This window comes from Pinus tabuliformis, chromosome X (genome assembly GCF_031772625.1).
Source record: "Pinus tabuliformis cultivar Carrire ecotype Pingquan chromosome X, CPIR1, whole genome shotgun sequence".
NCBI lineage: Eukaryota > Viridiplantae > Streptophyta > Pinopsida > Pinales > Pinaceae > Pinus > Pinus tabuliformis.
The window spans coordinates 327,680,580-327,691,210 of NC_142308.1; the positions used below are offsets into that span (position 1 = coordinate 327,680,580).

The following is a 10,631-nucleotide window of genomic DNA, read 5'->3' on the forward strand; positions in this document are numbered from 1 at the left end:
TGGAGTGGCAGGAGGCCATTGTGCAGGAAGAGTGACCATGCAGAAGATCCTGTGCACAGGAATTTGGTGGACAACGGTACATAAGGATGCAAAAGCGTACTATAGGGCATGTGATGGTTGCCAAAGGATGGGGAGACCATGGCGGAAGGAAAAATTTCCTTTGAATTGACAAATCACTTTGGAGGTGTTTGATAAGTGGGCGATTGATTTTGTGGGTCCGATTCAGATGCCAGGGAAGAAGACTGGAGCACGATATATTATTACAACAACTGAATACTTGACGCTATGGGCGGAAGTGCAACCAGTAAAGGATTGTACCACAACAACTACTACAAAGTTTATATTTGAGTATATCCTATCCTGATTTGGTTGTCCTAAGATATTAATGAGTAATAGGGGTACGCATTTCTTAAATGAAATGATTGACGCGATGCCTGAATATTTCTAGGTGTATCATCAAAAAAGTACGCCCTATCATCCTCAAGTTAATGGTACAGTTGAAGACTTCAACAAAATTTTGGAGAGTGCTCTAATGAAGGTTGCAACGTGAAGAGAAATGACAGGGATGTACGCATACCAACAGTTTTGTGGGAATATAGAACTACTTGTAAAAAGCTGACAGGCCAAACCCTTTTCAAATTGGTTTATGGGCAGGAGTTTGTGATGCCCATGGAATATATTGTGTCAAGTCTACGCATTACGACACTGATTGATATGGCTAATCGTGAGACTATGGAGAAGCACCTCATGCAGCTGATGGAATTGGAGGAGGATCGTTCTTAGCAGGATTTCACCAACAGGTACAAAAGGAGCACGAGAAGGCATGGCATGCTCAACATATAAAGCAGTGCACCTTCCATGTTAATGATTTGGTTTTATTATAAGGCATCAAGTTTACGAAATTCCCTGGAAAGTTTCAAATGCATTGGCTAGGACCATATGTGGTCAAGGAAATTACAGATGGTGATGCAGTTTAGCTCGCGAAGCTGAATGGAGAATTGTTTCTAGGAAGAGTCAATGATAGTCGATCGAAGTTGTATAAGGGGGATCCCACCCTCGTGCAATGACTATCTGATGGTGGGATAGTCTTAGTTCTCCAGCTAACTTCAACGAAGTACAGAACTATGAACTACACTACCTAAAAATTGGAAAGACAAAGTAAGTGGGCTGCACGATGGAAGAAAGTAGGGCAACGATGGGAGATGTGCCAAGATGGTTGCACCATGTTGGTTTGTGTCACGAAGCTAGGTCAAAAAGTAGTCATTGGGTAGACTGTAGCTAACTGGATGGAAAAAATTTCGTTAGGAGCAGCAGGGGGGTGCATTTATGGGGAAAATATTTGGAAATCTTCTGCCAAAGATGCATTTGTGATATAAAATTGGAGGGAACGGTTGGATTTGAATTTTAATTCACCTATAGATCTAGTATACTTGCTAGCATTAGAACAATTTTCATCTTGAGAGTTGAGTTTATGTTTTTTTTCCTCATGTTGCACCGAGGGATGAACCGTATGTCCGACCCGGATTGGGACGAGATCTTCTCAAGACCAATATTTGCTAACATCCCTGATGATTTCTGTAAGGATTTTCTAGCAAAATTGACTTCCACTCCCCCCGAAACAGTAGTCGCACCATCTAAAGCTACACCCACTGTTGAAGTACTGCCCCATGTGCCTACGAGAGTTTTGGTGCCTATGTCTCCTAGACCTAAGCCTTTTGCCACTAATAAGAAACTGAAGAAGCCACATCAAGTTCTGGTGATGCAGTCACAATGGAAAAAACCTACAGAGGTTTGCGAAAAGGGGAAAATGGACAAGTCATAGCATTCACATGAGCCCCTTGATCTCGATGAAGAAGAGCTTCGTGGAGGCATCAAGGATATGGATGTCGAAGAGGGTGATCCTATGACTTGGCTCCAAAAGTATATCCCACTGTGAATAGGACAAGCTAACATGCCTAAAGACCTAGATACCTCCAAATTCATGGTTTCTACACCTCTGCTCCCAGAGAAGGTGGTGTTTGAGGGCACATTATTAGGGTGCATTCCATCGCTCAAGGTGGAGGATTGGGACTTAGCAGACCATGAGAAGTTCCTGGAGCTTGTGTCAAATAAATATTTGGTAAAAATTTACTATGGGGAAACCTGAGTAACACGACTAGATCCAATGAAGTGGGTTGCGGGAGTTGAGAAAGTAGGCCTGTTGAACATGCATAGTGTGCCGCATTTCAGCTAAACGATCATTAACACTATGTGTTAGGAAGTTTCTCACCTTAGTACACAATGGTTGTCTCTAGCTGGGAGAACCCATCCCTATTGTTGACATGTTGATCCACTAGATTACCATGTTGCCCTATCAAGGTGTGTATACTGTTGGCTTATATGGGCCTGACCTAGGTTTGAAAGAATTATTTAGCCAAGCAAATCCCGCAGCAACTGGCACTTTCAACAACAGCCCGTGAAGAGCAAACTGAGGTCTCACCCGAGGTAGTAGGGGAGGGTGTTGGAACTAGATTTCCGCACCCTTGGGATGTCTAGATGTGGTCTGAGAGGTTTGCATGCCGTCCTATAGCCTAGCACTGCACTAGATCCACATAGATCTCGGTAATATTAACTTTCTCTTACCGTGCTGATTACAGATCTAATTTATTCGATTAAGTATTATAACCCAGATATACTTCAAGAGGTCTTTAAGAAAACATTTATTACTTTCATTTAGTTCGCATATTAAGAGTAAACCTAATTCAAAAGTACTCAATAAGCATATGCACGCAGATCAACAAAGTTTCACTAACCATAAAAGAACAGAGTTGTGAGAGTTCAGAACTAACACAGAATTCAGAAGAAACTTATCGTTATTTCCACTTAACACCCTTACATCCATATTTTCCCTGTGCACTCAGCTGCAGGGGTTCACGCATATAGCTACGAACTCTTCTGGGCCTCTACGCACATAGCTGCAGAGCCTCTATCCTCTACCCAAACCCCCGACTCGGACTTACAGATGCTTTCAGACTGCTCTTCTCAGACACCCATTACATCAAAATCATACCAAAAACTTAGCTTCTCTACCCATAGAGCCTCGCTCTATTTATACCTGTCCATGGACCGTGATCCATAGGTGGGCTAACTCAACTTACATTTCTTTACATTATTTTTGGGTGGACTACCCTTTTCACTTTGACTTATTACACATCACGCTCCACATACTTCGGAGTTTTTACAATAGTTTGATCCTAATTTCTAGGATTTATATCCCAAAACCATTACGCGAGACCTCTGCTCCCCAACAGTCCCCCAACACAATTATCATGACTCGTCCTGAGTCACTCGTTGGTGCGACGCAACACGCTTATGTGGCTTCGCAGTTCACCTCCCTCTAAGTGACACTCATCGTCTTACTACTTCTTCGCTGTCTCCTACAACACTTCGTCCGGCTCCTGCTTCAGTGTTTGTACTATTTCTTCCAACAGATGATGCTCATTCTGCTCTTCTTGGTTAACACAGAACACCCCTTGATAAAATTTTAGCTGGAGTGGGGAAGCCTCAAACGAGACCTCCTTGTACCTCCACAGCCACTTCCAACCTTCATATCTTCTCGTCGCACTGTTAGCTGCAACTTGTGTTGCAATTTTGCAAGACCGTTGTTGTTGTCCATGAGATCCCATTGCTCATAGTTTTTCAGAGATGGCTTAGTAACTTCGTTTTGACCTGTGGTCTCCATTTTCCCATCTCTTCACTGAATTATTGTAATTTGTTGACCTACCCATGGACGGAGTGACGGCATCCGAACCACTTCTACTTCGTGTCTTCTCTTTTCTGGTACATCCCCTACTGTTGAATCAGCAGTTTGTGGGACGCCCGCGGCTGTCAACACCATGCTCTTGAGATAGTCCGGTTGCCCTTTTGGCCATATTACCTCCTACAGGCTTACTCCTTGTGCAGAGATAATAAACAGCGCCATGTCAAGACTCAGCATATGCTTTGCGGAAGTGTAAGTCTCCTGGTAGCTATTCCTTAGTGTTTTATAAGCAAGTCGACTTTCAAATTCCTAGATTGCTGCCTATTCCAGTGTCCTCGTGTAAATGCTGCAGCAGCTCATGCCATATCTAGCTCGTACGTCTTCCCTTAATTTCCCGTTGCCCACTCCCTTTTTCCATAATGCAGACATCGTGTCATGAATAATGACCTGAATGTTCACCTTTGCTTGGAGCAATGCAACAACGTACTTCTGACCCTGCGGTTGCGATCCTGATGATGGGCCTGATCGACGCGTATCTTGGCACTCGCGCCTCTTTCTCCCAGACTTCTTTATCATCCCGCTCTCTCTTTCAACTAGCTAGAGCAGTGAGAATGTCCCTTTAATGGTTAGTCAGGCAACTGGCCTGCCCATATAGAGCTTCAGGCGACTGCCATTTACTTGGCCTAGAAAGGGGTCCCCATTGAGTTTGGCAAGCTGAACTGTGTCCCCATCAGTAAATTTTCTGACAATGTAAGGTCCCAACCAATGCATTCAGATTTTGCCAGGGAACTTCTCGAATTTACTATCGTATAGCAATACTAGATCATTCTCCTTGAAGGTGCGCACCTTGATATGGTGATCATGCCACGCTTTTTCCCAATGTTTCTGCACTTGCTAATGGAATCCAGCAAAAAATCGTTCCTCCTCCATTTCTTCAAGCTACGCAAGCCTTTCCTCCAAAGCACCGTGGTCTTCCATACATGTGATTGCCATGATCCACAGACTAGGCACAATATATTCCATAGGCATGACGGCCTCCTTGCCATAGACTAACTGAAAAGGTTTCTAACTCGTCAATTTCTTGCACATGGTTTGATATGCCCATAGCATAGTAGGGATGTGCAAGTCCCAATCATTTCACCGCGCATTACAGACCTTAGTCAATGCAGTCTCCAAGATTTTTTTGAATGCCTCCACGGTCCCATTTGCTTGCGGGTGGTATGGCATACTCTGTTGATGATATATTTGGAATTCCTCAGTGAGTGTGCTGATGGTTTCATTCAGAAAATGCATTCCCCGATCTCTCATGAGAATTTTGGGACAGTCAAACCTTGTCAATACATTCTCGAACAAAAACTTTGCCGTTGTTGTAGCCATGCAATCCTTAACTGGTTGTCCCTCGGTCCATCGGGTTAAATAATCTGTTGCAGTGATGATATAGAACACGCCCATTTTTCCTCACACCTCAATAGGTCCTACGAAGTCGATTGCCCATTTCTTAAGAGCTATAGCATCATCTGTGGCAGGAGTGGCATTTCATCTCTCCGCAACAGTTTCCCTGTCCATTGACAGGCGTCGCAGGCTCAACAGTGAGCTTTCGAATCCTGATGCAGAGTGGGCCACCATAATCCTGCACGAAGTATCTTCTAGGCTATGGTGTGACCTGCATAGTTTCTGCCAGCAAACCCCTCATGGGCTTTGGTTAGGATCTATCCTCGCTCGAACTCTGGGACATACCAATGCAGAATCTCATCATTGCCCATTTTGTAGAGGTGTTCTGCAATCACGATGAAGTCTGTTGCGCGTATCACCAATTCCTTCTTCTGCTGAATGGAGTATCCCTGCGGTGCGGTTCCTGTAGTTAAGAAATGGATGATATCTTCAAAATGACCATCTGCTATGTGCACCACATATAACTGAGCATCCAGAAGTCTATCTTCTATATTTTTGGGTTCTTCGCTGGTCTCAATTCGAGATAGGTGATCTGGGCCTGCATTTAGACGTCCCGACTTGACGACGACCTCAAAGTCATACTCCTGGAATAACAACAACCATTGACAGATACGCCCCCCCAACACAGGCTTAGTCATGAGGTATTTTAATGCCAAGTGATTAGTATACATCTTAAAGTGATGTCCCAGTAGATAATGGTAGAATTTTTTAAGCACGTATACCATCGCTAATCCCTCGTGCTCAGTATTGGAATAGTTCTTCTCAGCTTTTGACAACCGGCAACTTGTGAACGCAATTGAGTGATCAATTCCCTCCGCTCCTGGTTGTGTAAGTACTACCCCTAAGGTGATACATGACACATCAACATGCACATGAAATTTGATGTCCCATTTTGGAAAGACCAATATAGGGGTCGTTGTCATCTTTTCCTTAAGCGTCTCCAAACTTTTGTTACATTCCTTGTTCCAGCAATAAGTAGCATCCTTCTTCAGCAACTATTTGATCAAAACCATGATCTGAGCATAGATTTTGATGAACTTTTGATAGTAGCCCGTGTGCCCTAGTGTGGCGTGTAATTGCTTGACACTACACGGTGCTTGCAGATTGAGTATGATGGCGATCTTCACCAGATCCACCATTAGGCCTTGCTTACAGACCACGTGACCCAGTATGTTCCTAAATGGAACCAGGAAAGTACACTTCTTCAAGTTGAGCACAATCTGATGATGACAACAAGTATCCAGCATCAACCGTAAGCTCGCTACATGCTTCTTAACCAGTCCAAACATGGTCCAATCATCTAGGTAGACTTCCAAGAACTTTAGAATAAATTCTTTGAATGTTGAAACTACTATTAGTGAAAAAATGGCCAGCGCGTTCTTCAGTCCCAAAGGCATCACTGTGTACTAAAAACAACCCTATTCAGTAGCAAACTTTGTCTTGCTCCTATCCTCTGGTGTAATCTTGATCTGGTGGTATCCTGAGAACCCATCCGTGAAAGACTAGGCTTCCTACCCCCCTATGATTTCTAGTACCTCATCTATAAACAGTGTTGGAAATGGTTCATTGGTGCAAGCATCATTGAGCTTTCTGAGATTGACGTAGATTTGAATCTCGCCCTTCTGTTTCTTCTCTTGCACAACCATTGGACTTACCCAGTCAGAATCCTCGACTAGTTCAATGATTCCTGCTGCCAGCATTTTGTCCAACTCTTCACGGACCTTTGCTTTATATTTTGGATTCAATCAGTAGAGTCGCTACTTCACTAGTTTTTCATCTGGCTTCAATGTGATCTACATCACTCCTAGTTATCCTTAGATTCCTTTTAGCTCCATGATCTTTGTTGGGAACAAGTCTCGGTATTCCCGAAGCAACTCTATCACCTTCTCTACTGTGGCGTCATCCTAGTAGTCCCCAAGCATTGCATACTTCTGCTCTTCTTCGGTTCCAATGTTAACTTTTTTCGTTTTCAATGGTGTCGTGATATTTGGATCTTCAATTTCAGGTCTGTGCACCTCCCCACTCCCCTCTGATTCCGGAATATTGACGTTTCGAGGATCATTCTCGTCATCTTCTACCTGGACATTATAACATTCAAGGGCCTTGTTAGGACTCCAATATGTACCATTTTGTTATATATTTTGATATCATTTTACTCTCAAAACCATAAGCTCCAATGTCTTTTTCATTCACTATATCCTAAGGTATATGGAAACCTTCTCTTTATTATATGGTTAATCTGTCTTACATTTAATTCCATAATACTCTTATATTTTATCAATTATTGAAGTGCATTGTTGCTAACATAAGTTGAAGATCGCAGATAAAGTTATATGCCTTGATGAGAACGAGCGGCTGTAGCTGAAACAGCTGACTGAGTTGCGGGAACAGCCGACTACGTTGCTGAAACAGCTGGTCCTGTTGCTGAAACAGCTGGTCCCGTTGCTGAAACAGCTGGTCCCGTTGCTGAAACAACTGGTCCCGATGCTGAAACAGTTAACTCAGCTGCTGAAACAGCCGACAAAGCACGCAAATTCCGTTATGCGTAATTTGCGATTCTGAAGAACTTTTTGTGGATAATAGCAGCAGGCCGAAGATACAGTTACCTGAATTATTGTAAAGATAGCATGACTGTTGTCTCGGTTGTAACAGTATCTCTTTTTAAAGAAGAACAGAATAGTCTTGTTTTGAACAGAATCGAGATATCCGCTCTTGTGTAAAATTGTAAATGATGTCTCCTCTTTAAAAAGAGGAGACATCATCATTAGAGGGGATCGAACTGTAATTTTGAGAACAGCATTGTGTGAGACAGGAGCTAGTCTCCTTTTTGTATGTACCAGTTTCTTGACAGATGAATAAAGACCTGTTTTGAGCATTCTAGTTTAATTCTTTCTCTTGGGGAATCTTGTGAGAAGGAAAGGGCCCGCCTTCCTCACAAGATCCACCCCTTTATTCCTGTAGTTGTTTATTTCCTATGTATTTGCATTGTATTTAGTTCTGTTGCTGAAACACTAGTTACATGGTTTGTGATACTCTGTTTCTTAGCGCTACATGTATTGATTGCACGAGTGGATGATGAGAGCATGTGCTGAAGATCCCTGTACAGAGGGATAGGGTCTTGCTCCATTGATTGCTTTCTTTTACTTGCAGTGTGATTAGAACAGAGAGGCCAAGTGCTGAAGATTCCTGTTCCTGGGAATAGGGTCTTGACCTCTTAAGGTTACTTCTTTTGCAGTGTGATTAGTGCCAGGCAGCAGGTGCTGAAGTTCCCACCAAGGAATAGGGTCCTGTTCCTGTTATAGTTGAATGATTTCTTTTCTTATACATTTATTTCCCTTTTGCTGTAACAGAGAAATCGTGTCTGCTATAAGTTAATTGACTTCAGCTTTAATTAAATAGACTGTGAATTGATAGATTGCTGAATTTAACAATTGTGTGTGACTTTCTTTTACTACAACATTGAACTGCTTTTGAAATTGAGCATATCCAGTGCGCTATTACCTTTGGAATAAAAAGACCTTCTCGGGTTGACAATTTATGTGGAGCTCGAATTGTGAAAACAATTAGAGCGGCCAACATTTTGGCGCTGTTGCCGGGGAAGGTAATTATAGATTTCAAAAAGCATTTATTTATTTTTTCTAATGTGCAGATTGTATGAGAGGACGAGGAAACCAGAAGAAAAATAACCGCGCAGGTGGCAAGGGCTGGGGAGGACGAAAAACGTTTATTGACGAAATCGTATCAAAGGCTGAATCATCACAAAGACTGAGTTCTCGAAAGTCAAAATTTCAGCGTTCCCCTCAGTCAGATTACAGAACAGAAGAAGTTGTGGGTCCTGAACATACAGAAGAAGTTGTGGGTCCTGAAAATACAGAAGAACCAGCAGTCAGCGCTGAAGAGTCAGAGGAAAGTAGCAGAATAGAAGAACATATCGAGGAGATAGTAGAAAGCGCTGGACGACCGGTAGGAAATATTGAAGAACCAATAGAGGATTCTGACGATCGAGAAAGTGCAGTAGGAGGACCAACAATGGAAGACAACAATGATAATTTCCTCTTTGGAGGAGGACGTACAGGTCCTGAAGAAGAAAGAAGGGATGAAAATTCTCTTTCTACCTTGGGATTTCCCATCAGTGATCTTCCTGCAGGAACAATGAAAAATATCCCATTGTCTGCCCTACCTAACTTTCATGGTTTATCTACTGAGGATCCTGACGAGTTTCTTTTTGAATTTGATATTTTATGCAGAAGCTATGATTATGTTACTAATGCTCAAAAGTTGAAACTGTTTCCAGCCACCTTAAAAGGGAATGCCTTGAGATGGTTCATGAGCCTTGGGAGCCAGGTAATCACAACATGGGAGCAAATGAAACAAAAATTTCTGCTTAAATATCAGGACTACTGCCGGACAAGAGAGAAGAAGGATGAATTATTCAATATGGCACAAAAATCGGATGAAAGCTTGGAGGACTACATCGAAAGATTGCAATACAACATACAGAGATCCGATCATCCAGATATAAGTAAGGAAATTCGTAAAACAATATTACTTAGAGGGTTAAGGGATGATTGTTTAAATATGTTAAATATGCTTGCTAAGGGAGATATATCTAAAGAATCATATGATGAGATTTGTGAACTTGCTAAAAGATGTTCTAGGGGAGCTGCAAGAAACAGAATAAGAGATTCCACCTATTCAAGGGTACAGAAATCAGCCAATGGAGGAGCAACAAGAGCAGAGATAGGTAATTTGCTTGAAGAATTTAAAACCGAAATGCTAAGTTCTTTTGCTTCGCAGATTGACACTTTGCAGGTTAAGAAGAAGCAGGCTGAGGCAGAAGAAACTCTGGCTGTCTACTGCCCGAAATGTAGAGATAAACATCCACTAAGGGAGTGCCCAAGAGATAAAGTACCAGTTTGCACCCTTTGTGAGAAAGATCATGAGACAGAACAATGTCCATCTCTACCGGGGATAAAAGCAGCGATGCAGCCAACAGAGGAAGAAGCTGAAGCAGTCTACCTGCTAACTCAAAGAAGACAGTGGCAACCTAAAGGGCAAGGTACGAATTCTGGTATGCCATTTAATCGTTGGAACAATTATTCTGCTTTTGGCCAAACAGGCTACCCCCCCTTCAACCAAATGCAATATCCACTTTTCAATCAAATGAGTTTCCCACCCATGCAAATGCAAAACCCTCCCTTTGTTGATCCTTCAATGTGGACTCCTTGGCCTCCACAGCAACCACCTCCTTTCAATCCTTGGAACCCAAGTTGGAATAATCAATCACTTCCATACCCAAATCAGATGCCTCAATTCCAACAATCACTCTCTCTGCCATCAAATGCCCCACCAAACAACCAAATGAGACCCCAACTACCCGCGCAACCAAATCCTAACCCCAACAATAAAGCTGTGCAAGTTATTGAAATTCAGAATCAGT

At 42.6% G+C, this 10,631-nt stretch overlaps 1 protein-coding gene across 1 annotated transcript in view; it reads right to left on the reverse strand.

The window, feature by feature from the left end:
• LOC149139785 (uncharacterized) overlaps positions 1-6,891 on the reverse strand; it is a 50,880-nt gene extending 43,989 nt beyond the window's left edge. The window contains exons 1-2 of the mRNA XM_089450820.1: positions 6,727-6,891; positions 5,477-5,775 (exon numbers count right to left, since the gene is read on the reverse strand). Of these exons, the coding sequence (XP_089306946.1) occupies positions 5,477-5,775; positions 6,727-6,891 (464 nt within the window). The remainder of the gene's footprint in view (positions 1-5,476; positions 5,776-6,726) is intronic.
• Positions 6,892-10,631: the final 3,740 nt, after the last annotated feature.